General features: G+C 43.7%; 1 protein-coding gene and 1 long non-coding RNA gene across 6 annotated transcripts in view; one reads left to right on the top strand and one right to left on the bottom strand.

The window, feature by feature from the left end:
- Positions 1-7799: 7799 nt before the first annotated feature.
- Positions 7800-13308, top strand: part of GPAT3 (glycerol-3-phosphate acyltransferase 3) — a 57389-nt gene continuing 51880 nt past the window's right edge. The window contains exons 1-2 of one of the 5 annotated variants that reach the window (XM_017655449.3): positions 7800-7847; positions 10759-11049. In XM_017655449.3, the coding sequence (XP_017510938.1) occupies positions 10909-11049 (141 nt within the window). In that variant the 5' untranslated portion in view covers positions 7800-7847; positions 10759-10908. The other 4 variants (XM_073237361.1, XM_017655447.3, XM_017655446.3 and 1 more) reach the window with 4 other exon arrangements.
- On the bottom strand, positions 7915-10421 carry LOC140849600 (uncharacterized). The gene is made up of 2 exons (XR_012131684.1): positions 10281-10421; positions 7915-9915 (listed from the first exon to the last, which is right to left on the bottom strand). It is a non-coding gene; the product is annotated as an uncharacterized lncRNA (long non-coding RNA).

Genomic DNA, 13308 nt, shown 5'->3' with positions numbered 1-13308 from the left:
CAGTTACCCATATTATTAAGCCCTCACCTCCTCTTAGCGCAGTCACCATCTATCTACATAGTAAGATGTTACAGAATCATTAACTGTAGAGAGGAATGTTATTTTTGTGGAGAAGAAGGAGGAAGTTGGAGGCATTGTTTTGAAGGCAAGTCCATTAGAGAAAAGCAGGAGTTCAGGGTTGATGGTTTCTCCTTGGCTGAGTTGCTGGGATAGTTGAGTTCTTGTAGAAGATGCGATGTACATCTCTTCCTGTCAGGGTTTGCAACTGATGGTTCCTTCGTGTTGATTCTTCAGTTGGGGTCTTACTGAGAGCGCTTACTGTTATTGGGGTGCAGTACTATGGTGCAAGAGCTCCTCCTGCTGGCCTCCCAAGTCCATTTTCACAAGCTGAATCACTACTACACACTGAGACTCATTTGTACCTGTGGTAAGAAATATTTCTGGACTTAATTTATACCTAGTATAAGTACTTTGGTACAAAGTACATGTTATTTTCTTCTTAACTCTGTTGTACTCACACCCTTGGGGAAGTGAGTCAAGAATTGCTTGCAGGAGATCTAGATCTTTTGCTCCAGAGCCAAGGACCTGGTCTTTATTTTCTACTACAGAAGACAGTAACTAGGAATAGACTGGGCTTGGCACAACCCAGTCTGTGCTAGATTGTTGATACCTTACATATGACTGTAAGACTGAATAAGTTAAAATTATGCTGATGCTTGCTTTCAAAATGACTGCTCCAATTTCAGAGCAGAAAATGGGTTGAAAGGGGCAAAAAAGGATTCAATCTAGGTTATTCTGTATATAGAACCCATCTGGTTAATTTCTTCACATGCATTTAATTTTTCTTTACACATTCAAGATTTATCATAATATCTGGCAAACCTGTAGTATGCCCTCCATATTTACTTACTGAGTGAATGGACTTTTTCATTAGGAGATTACTCAAAAAGTCATTATATAGAGTATGGAGTAAGACTTCCTTGGATCACCAGAATTTGGAAAGAACATCCTTTCAGAATGAAAATAATATATATATGTATTTCTTTGTTCATCATTTATTTTCTTGATTACTTGTTCTCACTTTTCCAAAAATGATTCAAAGGGATGAAACTATGCATAATGAGTCATTTGTAGTAAGGAAACGCCATCAGAAAAAAAAAAAACTGGCAAGTGCATTGTGAAGAGATGCAAGGAACAGCCATGAAGGTGACTAGAGTGAATTTCCCGGAAGAATGACCAGAATATAACTAACACGAGAGGAACCTGTGATGTCATGGACTATCAAGAAGCCCGTTTAAGGAAGGATGACAGGCGATCCAGGTGGAGTCAGGAAAGAGAGAAACCAGAGAGGCTGTCATGGGTGGCTGTCGTGTCGAGGGCTGGGTGGTCTCCTTGTCCAGGGGAGGCACGGATGGCAGTCCCTCCACCTGGAGCCACACAACAGTGATCTGCTCCAGGAGTCTCCTAGCCTGGACGAAACAACCCTCGACACTGTGCAGCTCTCTCGCTCTCATGTTTTTTTATTGTGAATTCGGCCTTCCAACTCTTTGACACAATGAAGGAGGAGGCACTATGTTTTGAAGATGTTCTGGTTACTAGAAAAATACATCTAGCACCACACACGGCACTTGGCATTCTGACTGAGAGCTCAGTCCCCTGTGAATTTGATTATTATGAACTGGCTGCAAAAGCTTGACCAAATCAGTTTTGATCTTAAAACCAAGGGCCATTTAAGCTACTTCGAATGGAGACGGCCACGCTAAAGTAGTGGCGGGCTCCCGTTTTGGTATTCCGCCTCGCCCGTCTGTCCTATAGGGATTTTTCAGAAGGAACCTTCCTCGTTAGGGTGGCTCACAACTGGGCCGTCTGGGAGAATCTATGTTGTGGAATTGTTTGCACAGCCTTGGTTTTAGGAGTGCTGGTGGGACTGGCTGGGTCATGGTATTTTCCAGGTAGGAGTCACAAGGAAAATGCCCTCCAGACACTTTTTTATAAAGGCAGGTTCATAGGAAAATTTAAGAGGTTGAGACTTCAGTCAATAGTAAGCAAGCTGAGAGCCTCCTTACTTAATTAAACAGATATGTGTAGGTGAACCATTTGCTTTTTAAAGTCTTTAATAACAGACTCATAGGCTGGGATTTTCCTGGTTCCAAAGAACATTTCCTCTAGCTTTAAGTTCATCAGATCAGAACCATATCACCATCTCCCTGGGCTGCACAGACCAGAGAATTCTCAGATTTCTAGGATGATATGTGTCTACTCTAATTTGAGAATACTGAATTTAAAAAGTTGGTGACCACTACTCTCTCACAGAGGACATATGGACCCCCAAGAATATGTGTATGTGTTTCCCCATGGTTCCAGGGACTCCATTTTGAGGAACACTGGGGAGGTGATTGCCTACCCATCCCTGTTCACTTGTGGACAGGGTGGGATACCAGCTTTCTGTGCATGTATGTTGAGGTCCTGCCTGAAATGTTAGTCTTCTAGTGAGAACAATGCCTGATGGATTTAAGTGTATGTCAAAGAAAAAGAGTTTTTGTTGGTTATAATAACAAAAAGAAGAGTGGAAATAAAGTATACACTTGGCACCACTGTTTGAAACTTTGCTCTAAACTTTGGTTTGGAGAGGGGAATGTTTTTCCTCAAGACTCCAGACAGGAGATACCAGGAGTGGATAAATAAAGAGTAATGGGTGGAGTGCTACAAGTAACAGGAATGTGTTGTAACAATCATTACGGTGATTGAAAAGATTTTATCTTTAACAGAGGTCAGAGTACATTGAAGCTACTAATTAATCAGTAGGTTGTTTTCTTTTTAATTGTTGTCAGCTAGTCGTTCTCTGCGCAAAATGTAGAAGTGAACTTTAGCACTATATATACAGGGTGGCAACAGCAATCTGCTAAATAAAGGCAACTCTTATGATTTGAAAAGGTTTTTAACTTATGAACTTGTAGAATGAGAGACTCCCAGACTAATCATGGGATAAATTTCAGTCTTCTCTTTAATTATTAATCTACTTCTTTTTATTCTGCTTTAGTGAAGAGAAAGCATGCCCCCTAAATAATATTTAAAATGCCAGTGTCCATTTATTACCAGTTGTCCACATATCTAATTCGGACCTGCATTCAGTTTTAAAAAATTTTTATTTTTAAAAGTTTTTTATTTTCCCTGAAGTGTGACTATTTTAAGGACAGAAGAGAGAAAATCAATCTCTATGACAAATTTTCCATTTATGAATGAATTTTGGTGTGTGATTGATTATACCATTAGATAATTAAAATCCTGAAACCATGACTGGAACCACCAAATCATCAAGACCCATCTACATACATGTATGTGTATGTGGAAGTGTGTAAATACGGTGCAATACTTCAGCCAGTGAGATGAGGACTTTACCCACTCTCAGGTAAAGTCAGAAAGCTAGCTACAGTATCAGTCTCAGAGCAAAATGTTGCTATTATCCAGAAACTTCAAATATGAACTCAATTAAAAAAATCTGTTAAATATTTTAGTGGTTATGATAATAATGTAATGATTCTTCCAAAATTAGAGAACTATTTTGGGAAGGTTGATAAATTATGTCAAAGTGGGTATTACTGGGAATAAAGTGATTACAACTGCTTGAGGAAGACCCTCCCCAAGTGAGAGGTTTCTTAATGGAAACATTTGCCAGCATTTCACTACCCTCCAATTTTATTCTCCTCTGTCATTATCTCACTCCTCTTCCTTAGAGGTGATGAACTGTATGGGGACATCTTTGGTCTTATTATTATCTTGGGACACTGGGCTCTTTCTAAACAGAAAAAAAAAAAGGAAGAAAGGAAGAAAGGAGGAAAGAAAGAAAGGAAGGAAAGAAAGGAGGGAGGGAGGGAGGTAGGAAGGAAGGAGGGGAAGAGGGAACAAGGAAAGAAAGAAAGAAAGAAAAAAGAAAAAGAAAACATTTCTTTGTGAGATCCAGCTCTTAGGAATACTGACAATCTAAAGTTTTGGTAGTGATGAGATAATCAAACTTCTGGTGGAAGAAATTCGGATTCAATGGGGCTATCTACATTCAAATTAAAAAACCAACTAAAAGAGGCTGAGCAAGTAATGAAAATGAAGAAATAGGCTGGGCTTGAGAAAAATCTGGTATAAGTACTTTGGTACAAAGTACATGTTATTTTCTTCTTAACTCTGTTGTACTGCAAGAAATACATCAGTGCCATGGTGATAGGAAAAGACCACGAGCAGCGTGGAGACAGAGTACACTGGAGAGGTTATGTACTGCAGGGAGCAAGCCCAGTGCTGGCTGAGTCCAAGAAAATCCAGACATTCTAATGTTAGTGCATATTTTAATATGTCAGTAAGCAATTCAAATTTTCTAAAAAACATTGGATGGGCCCTTGCAAAGGCCCTCTAGTTCCTGACTGCTGATTTATATATGATCAGTGAATAAAAGGATTGGGAAGAGGCAGGCCTAGACTTTCTGGCCAGAGGCTTCTCTTCCCACTGTGTACACTCCTGGAAGCTGCATTCTTGCCCATTTGGGACATTCTGTCCAATTTGGCAAGTGTACATTGAGTATATCACTATATCATAACAGTTTGCCTTGGGATGAAAAATTTCACCTCTAGTTCTCATATCACTTTTGAAGATTTGATGTAGTAGATTCAGATATTTGGTCCTGTAATAGTGGTCCCCAATCAGACTATTGATTAGAATTAGTGGGGTCACAACCTATATCTGAGAGTTCTGTTCTAAGTCCACCCAAAAAGAAAAGACTGGGGGTGTCAAAATCATCCTTTGAAAAGGTCCTTAGGAATGCTCCATCATGGAGACCAATAGACTACCTCTCACCAGGCAGTTTTCCTCTAATACCAGAATAGATTCATTGCTTCTTGGACTGAGCCCAGATGACGTAGTGCCTGGATTTTAGGGCTAAGCAGTTTGAAAATATGCAGTCTAGTTTTACACAATAGAATCACACTCAGGGGGGACTTTGAGAGACACCCTCCACCTGTTTCAGGAACTGAGCTCTTTAGAAGGAAAAACAGACTTGTATTCCCCATCTCAAAAAGCTCCCTGAGTGGAATGGCCACTATATCGTCTTTGCTCTTTTCATTTTTTTAGTTATATAATTTAACTCACATAGTTAGGCATGAGGTATGAGGCAACTCTACTGTAAATAATGTCCCCCATGCACTGTTGTTTTTCAGTTGGAGAAATAATTTTATGTAGAGCAGTAGTTCTCAAAGTACAGTCTAGGGACTCTTGAAGTGGTCTGACACCCTTTCAAGGGGTGTGTAAAGTTACACTATTTTTATAGTAATATTAAGATGCTGTTTTCCCTTTTTGCCTTCATTCTCTCTCACATGTGCCTAATGGTCGTTTTGATGCATTCACCTGGAAAGGCTACAGTCCTGAGTTTCTCAAACATTCATCTAGGTGTTGCTGTGAAGTTGCTTTACATGTGATTAAAGTATGTAGTCACTTGACTTTAAGTAAGGGAGCTTATCCTGGATAATTTGGGTGTGCCCAAGCGGATCAGTTCAAATGCCTTAAAAACAGAGCTAAGGCTTTTCTGAAGAAGCTCCATCTGTGGACAGCAGCTTCTCCTGCCTGAGATGTGCAGCCTGCCCTTCCTGACATCCTGTCCTGTGGGTTTCAGACTTGCCTGGCCAGCCCCCACAAAGCGTAAGTGATTCCTTGTAGTATATCTCGTAATATATATCTGCCACTGTTTGCTTCCTCGGTTTAACTCTATTTTGGTAGCAGAAGTGCTTATAGAAGAACAGAATTGTAAGGATGAGTTTTCTGGAGTTGATTTTCTAATCTGGTTAGATTTAAAGGCACTACTACCTCTGTCTGCGGGGTAACAAGGGCATTTGTAGTTCATGACATGAGAGGATAAGAGATACACAAATTATCCCTTGGAGGCTCCTAATCAATATCAGTAGAAGGCAAGGTTCTGGGTGACTGTGTATTTGCTATTTCAGAACATTTTAGTTAAACTAAGGAGGCTGGCTGATTGCTCCAACTGTACTCCTGAGTAGGGATAGAAAAGTGAGCTCAGCACTTCAAATTCTTAGGTCAAGTTCCAAAGAAGTGACCTGAAAGCTTCTATATCTGCCCCCAAAGAAACCCTTGACTTCTGTAGTCATGGGCCAGGATTGTTGAAAACCGAACTCACAGTCCCATCCTGTGAGCAGCCAGTGTATAACGTAAAGATGAAGGCATTGATCAGAAAGGAACAGGATCCTGAAAACCGGCATGGGGCTGTGTGGGCAGATCTTCATGAAGCCGAGGACATTCTGCTGAGTTGGGGATGGAGCTTTCTACTTCTGCCTCTAGAAATTGGCCCTCCTTTGCCCGAAGAACCTGTAAGGCTCCTCTGAGGCACTTGCCTTTCAAGATGTTGCTGATGTGCCTCAGAACCTGCCTTCACCACTCTCTGCCTCTAGACCTGTCACTAAGCTCAAGTCCCAGCAGCCACAGAAAGCACTGCACAAAGTGTGACCCCTGAGTAGGTGTGCTGTGCCCCCAAAGAAGTGCATGACTTTCCCCATTTACACAGGGAGAAATCGGGGAGTATGTGTGGGAATGGACATTAATGGTGTGGGAGAATGTTGGAAGGAATGGAAACTTGGATCAGGTGAAATTTATGGAGATGTGCCCACTAAGCAGAAATTGCAGGTTTGGTATTTTAGTTTAGGGGTTAGAGAAGACTCTTAACAGTTTAACTTGCAGTCTGGAATATGGACCCAAGGTGGTCTATGCTAAAAGGTGAAAACACCAGGACTGCCTTTGTATGCTTTAGAGGATAGTAGCCAAAGGCATAGGGAGATTGGGATCTTAGAGTAGATTTATCATGTAGGACCTGATCATTCACCCTGGGAAGGTCCAATGACATACTTTTACCTCAACTGTGAGAAATATATTTGTGAAGGGAGCCCCAGGATGCTTGAAGAGCTCTGTGGTTGCTCTTCTCTGTAAGTCAGAATTTACAGTGGGAATTGCTACCATTGAACTGGGATCCCTAAATGCAATGGGGATAATGGGAATCCAGTAAGGCAGGGCCCAAGTGGCTGCACTTGACAGCCAAAGGCGGTGGCTGTGATGATTGTAATGGACAGCAGAGGGAGTCAGGTAGCAGTCAGAATAACCTGATTCAAAGAAACCTGTGGTGTTGACTAATTGATGGATAGAAGTAGATGGTCAATCTACTAAATTCTCATTTGTATTCTGTGTAAGTGGAAGAGGTCTAGGATTAGTCAACATAAGTCTTAACTTGAATCACAAAACAGCTAGTCATGATCTCTCAATTAAGTCCCAAACTTGAGCCAGCTTATAGACCGAGAGCCACACAAAGAAAGGGAATCTGGGTCTCCTTGAGGAGGGCCAAAGTTTTATACTGTTAATCCGACTCCCAGTCTTCCTCAAAGGTACATGTGGCCATTTACCAGCATGACTATACATTGAAGAAAGGGAAATCATCAGATTATTCAGGGAATACTGGATAGTGTTTCTAAATTGATACTAACTTGGAGAGACCCAAAATGTCATTCTGATCTATCAGTGAAAATAGTAGTTTATGGAAGTCAGGTGAACAAGGGGATTTTAGCTCAGGTTCATCTAACAGTGGATCGAGTTGAGTCCCTGAATCCATTCTGCGGTTATTTCCCCAGTTCTGGAATGCAAAATTGGAATGCAGAGACTCAGCAGCTGGCAGGATCCCCAAGTTGGATCTCTCAACTGTGAAGTAAGGAATTTGAATGAGAGATCAGGAGAGTGGTGTGGGTGGGGCAGGGGGAACTGTGACACGATCAGAGACCCAGAGAAGAAGAAACCCTGCAGAAACCAGGCAGGTAAGAAACACTTTGTTGGAATGTGATGGGAGTTAAAACTGGAGTGCTTTAAAGATCTAGGCTAAGATGTTTGATAGTTGAACTTTAATTTATGACCATCAGGAAAGTCACTTCTGGCTTTGAACAGTAGTGTAGCATGAAGTAAAATCCTGTGCTTTCTTAGGTAGAGAAGAGGTGAAATAATGGGCAGGGCATGAAAGATGAATGATACAATTCCCGGTATTTAGGTATTTACAGTGGGACAATAAAGTACATACACAAATCAAGGCAGGATATGATGAATGCCTAAGAAAGGTGTGAAATCAGGGAAAAGAGAGGTCTTTTTCAGAGACTGGAGATAAAATGTAAAACCTGTCTATTTAATAAAATTCTTCACCAATCTGCCTCACTACCAGATTTCTCAGTTCTGTCCTACCTCTTAAATTGAATCAATATTCATCATTTGCTTCTAGCTATGGAATCTTATTTGCCATAGGCATCTATTCATGAGAGTATTGACCTGTGCTCCAAGTTTTTTAGCCTAAACTTCTCTGACACATTTTGCACAATTGCTGTCAAAACATGGGTATAAGGATGTAAATGATACAGAGTCCTCAGATAAGATCTTCTATTTGCTTGAGAAAGTAACACAGCTCTTCTATTTTGGTTGGGAAGAAGAGACATACCAAGAAGACAGAGGCAGAGACTGGACTTCGGCTTCCACAAGCCAAGGAATACTGAGAGTCATCAGAAGCTGAATAAGCGAGGAAAGGCTCTCCCCAGGAGCTTTGGAGGGAGCTTGGTCCTGCGTCTGGATTTCAGATTTCTGGCCTCCAGAATTGAAAGAATAAATTTCTGTTGTTTTAAGTCACTAAGTCTGTGATGCTTTGTTAAAGTAGCCCTGGGAAACTAATACAGCAAGTGAAGGGAGTCCTAACTGCAGGAAGTGGGGGAGGATTTTATCCCAAGATTTAACTGAAAGATCCTCAGGGGGTACAGGAGAGGCTGGAGTACAGGGAGAAACTGGCAGAGAGCAGTGGGACCATCTGCCACTTCATTTCTTCCTTCTCCTTCCCTCCTTCATTTGCAAAGGTGAGCCTATCTTGCTCCTTTGTGTTTTAGGTTAGAAAAGGATGGAGGGCTTTTGCACTTGCACCAAGCTGCTTTCTGATCTCTGCTTTGTTGTTAACAAAGCACTTTCAACTCATAATCACTTTTCACCCTAAAAAAAGAATCTGTTTTATTGATGAGAAAGCTGAAGCTGAAGTACAGAAGGACTAAATGAATTGCTCAAAATAAAAGAAGGGTAAGAGCCAATATAATCTTTGAGGTTTTGTGCAAAATATGTCTCTGTTTTCAGCAAGAATTTTGGACAGATTTTGGCAATTGTATTTTCCTCATTTTGTAAACCACAGACTATAGAGGGGTTTAATTTTGAGAAACCAAGCACCTGAAACATCTTCATTTATAACTTGGTTTTTACGAACAAGTTATATTTTTTTCCCATTTCTTGTGGGGGAGGCAGCTTGTGACACCTACTTGGCTGGATGCCCAAAGAGGACAAACATTTACATTATTTGCAGTGGGGTTTCTCTCTTCCCTTCCATTCCCCACTTCCTCCACACCTGGGGCAGGGGCAGACCTCTCTTTGCACTATTTGCTATCAATACTGTTTCAATTCAGTTTTCTGGCCCTCCCAGTTTTTTCAGCTTAAAATAACCTGAAAGAACCCTGTGTGAGATTTTGGTCCCCATTCAGTGACGATATGGAAACATTGGACAGTCTGATTTTCTTCCTACTACAGTCTCGACATCCATTCTCATGCTCATTTTTAAAAACACATCAGGTTTCTAAGAGACAAGAACTGCAGTGGAGCAAATACGCATACAGGATTTTGTCTGTCATTGCTCTTACAAGGGCCAACAAGGCAGCAGCGGGGCACTGAGTGCCCAGGACGCTTGCAGCAGCCGGGCGTTTTTCTGCAGCTTCTGTTCTTTGGAAGTGTTGGGTACAGGAACTGTGCTTTGAATCTTCCCCCAGGAAGAGGGCGATCCGCAGCCGAACTGTTTCTGTGCCAGGGAGACGGCCGCTGAGCGGAGTGGGGGAAGTGAGGAGAGGGCTTTCAGGAGGCGACCAGTAAGACATCGCCCCAGAGCTCCGAAGCGGAGGGAGGGGGAGACCTGGAAGCCGCGCAAACCGCAGCTCAGCAGCGCTCGGTACATTTCTCTTCTTGAAAGCCTTTCAAAAGGTCGTTTTACACCCACAAAACAAGACCTTTCCCAAACGTCCGGGACACGTCAACAGTTCATTCTGGGGGTGAAGAAAATGCTAACATTTTGCAGATGACAACTCTGCTCCCTGAAAGACCTTTGCCGAGAGTGACGGGGGAGGGGGGGGTGAGGAAAAGAAGGGAGACGGCCCCGGGGGCTGCGGCGCTCTCGGGGCAGTTCCCACCTGGAAGCTCCGCGTGGGGTGGCGGAGGACGTGCGGCGAGGGCAGAAGCAGAAACAGGGCGCCGGACGGCCGAGCGCAGCCCGTCACCAGCGCAGTCCTCGGCCCGGCGCCAGTCCCTCCGGCCGCCGGAGTGCGGCGGGGAGGTGCTGCCGCGGGAATCCTCGCTGCGGGAGGGCCTTCGTGCGTCAGCCGCTGAGCTGTCGCAAGCGCCACCGGGAGGAAATCAGGCACAAGGGTGGGGCGCGTTCCCGGCTGCGCTCGCGGCCCTACGCGCGCCGCTGTGTCACTTCGCTCACCTCCAGTCGCGTCCTCTGGCCGGCGCTTCCAGGTCTGCGCACGCGGCTGGGGAGGCTACGGCGCGGGCCTGGGCCTCCGGCGCAGAGGGAGTTAACCGGCCCGGGCGAGGAGGAGCCCGAAAAGGAAGGAAGGAAATTGCCGCCGTTCTGAAAGTTTTTTTCCTTCCTTCTTTTCCCTGCAGACGTGAGCGCCCGGAGGCGGCGCCGCTGATTCTGCGGAGCCGGGCTGCGCTGCTCTGCTCCCAGAGCGGCCGCCCGACTGCCTGGGGAGAGGAACAGCTGTCGCGCTCGGATCTGCTCTGTGGACCTCTTCCGAGAGGGTGCGCCGAGCCATGGACGGCGCAGAGCTGGCCGGGAAGATCCTTTCCACTTGGCTGACGCTCGTACTTGGCTTCATCCTTCTGCCTTCGGCCTTCGGGGTGTCTTTGGGCATCTCCGAGGTCTACATGAAGATCTTGGTGAAAACTTTAGAGGTGAGTGACAGGAGGGATGTGACGCCCCTGCGACTCAGAGGGCTTTAGGGAGAAGCCGGGTTGGAGGTGGCTGGGGGAGAGCTGTGGGGGCCGAGCTAACACGAGGGGGCCAGTTCCGAAGGTCAGTGGTCAGGAGGGGTGTGCATTGCAGTTTATTCTCCGCAGTAGCGAGAAGACAGCATCGTGGCTACCCCTGCAGAGTTGGAGGGATCCGGGCTGAGAACCCTGGACCACCCTATTCCTCTGGTTGAAGGCAGAACCACCCCTGCTCTGTTAGTATTTTTACCAGTTAGAATAACGATGTAACCGCCTTTTATATCCTCGGCGTCTTTATATCCATTGTGCAGTGCAGCTGTCACTTCAGTCTGCTTAGTTTTTACAGCCCCAGGTTCAGAGGTCCTTTCATGTACTAAGGCATCCTGTCCTTCAGAAAGGCATCTGGTTTATGCTCAAGATAAGAAACAAATTGCTGGAAGGTAGAAAGAAATCAAGATTATATTTTAAGGGAGTTATGGACATTTTATCTAACCAGTGGCATTTGAAATGTCATTGAAAATCTACATTCTTTGCCTTCAGAGCCCCCTATACTACTGTTTCCAAATTTTGCAATAAAGGTGTTAGATGGAAGTGGGCTCGGTAGGGAGCAGCTGCAGGTTACCTTACAGGGCTTTATTATATTAGATGCTTCCCTCATCAGATGCTTCCCAAAGCCTTGGAAGGTAGGGAGCACAAGTGTTATCCCCCTTTTACAGGTAAGGAACCTGAGATTTAGAGAAGGTCAGTGGTTTGCGCCAATTAAGAGGAGACAGGAGTCTTAGGAGAGGGACTGTAGCTAAGTGGTTAGAGTACAGACTGGCTAAGATTTGGTACCAAAACCCAGGGTCTGCTCCTCAAGATGTGCCTTTAGGGAAGTCACCTTTTCTTGTGCCTCATTTTCCTTATCTATAAAGGAGGAGTAACAGTAATACCTATTACCAGATGGTTGGTTATGTGAATTAAAATGTGAAGCATTTTAGAAGGGTGCTTGTACATATTAGGTGCTATTAAAAGAATAATATTATTATTTAGATTCTAGCATCCTGGTTTCTGTAACTTCTACAGTACCTATTAATATAGTTCTCATTTTTCTGCCCTTATTTTCTGTTTGCCTCCAGGGCTTGCCTCTATCTGCTCTTCTCTCTCAGCTAGTAGGGTGGCTCCAAGATACATGTCTCTAACCTGCTGATCTCTTGCCAATCTCTTTTATCTGTCAATCTCCTGTTTTACCCCAGATTTTTGTTGCGCTTCCTCTTTGTGGCTTTTTTTTTGTTTAGTCTTTGAAGTTATATTTGATTCTTCCTCCTCTGCTCTCATGTTTTAAAAGTTCTGTTGTTTCTACTTGGGAGATACTTCAATTTTGGACCCTTCATATTGACTGCACACTCTGAACTTGGTCACACTATACTGTGAATTTCCTACCTGCTTCCTACTGTTAGATCTTTTTCAGAATACTCTCTCCATAGCAGATGATCCTCTCCAGCTGGTGTTCACTTTTTGAGAACTCTGAAATGATTGAATTGTTCTCCCACACAGCAATGTCTTTTGGGATTTATACCCCAAGTGAGAGTGCAGTGATGGAAAGTTATATTCACTGGTTTTCAGCTGCTGACTCCTGTATGTCTTGCTTTAGTAATTCAAGGTACAGCTGAAGAGATGTCAATGAGAGAGGCCTGCTACTTGGCTGTCAGTCTGGCAAGTAACTACTATACTTTGAAGAGATACATCCAGTCCAGGATCTGGCCTTCAGTTTGGTAGGGACTCAGGTTTTAATTTTTGTCCATCTAGAGTTGAAGAGACTGTCAGAGATGTACTTCTTGTTAATCAGACTCTCAATTTTCTACCTGTAGTGGGAGACAGAGCACTTAGATCGGAAACCAGGTAGATGGCAGCATAAGGAACTACCCTTTTTTGCTAAGACCAATCATTAGGGAAGAGAGCTTCTCAGCGAATGTGGAATTAGAAGTGGTTCATTTCATGTGCCAGCTCTTACATGTTGGCTATAGCTGCCTGGAGCACCCTGTGTTTGGGAGCAGCTGGGATCATCAGGGAAGAACTGTAATCCTGTAGTGGTATCTGGTTTAGACACAGGAGAGGAAAGTGGCAACCCAGGGCTTTTCATCTTTCAGATAGACCAGTGTTATTACACTAAAGATGGTGACCTGCTGTTGTTGGAGTAAGCCTAGTATTTTGAACTGTTATATAATTTTACACATTTTTTTT

Source organism: Manis javanica, chromosome 5, assembly GCF_040802235.1.
Source record: "Manis javanica isolate MJ-LG chromosome 5, MJ_LKY, whole genome shotgun sequence".
Lineage (NCBI taxonomy): Eukaryota > Metazoa > Chordata > Mammalia > Pholidota > Manidae > Manis > Manis javanica.
This window is presented reverse-complemented; position numbering and strand designations above follow the sequence as displayed.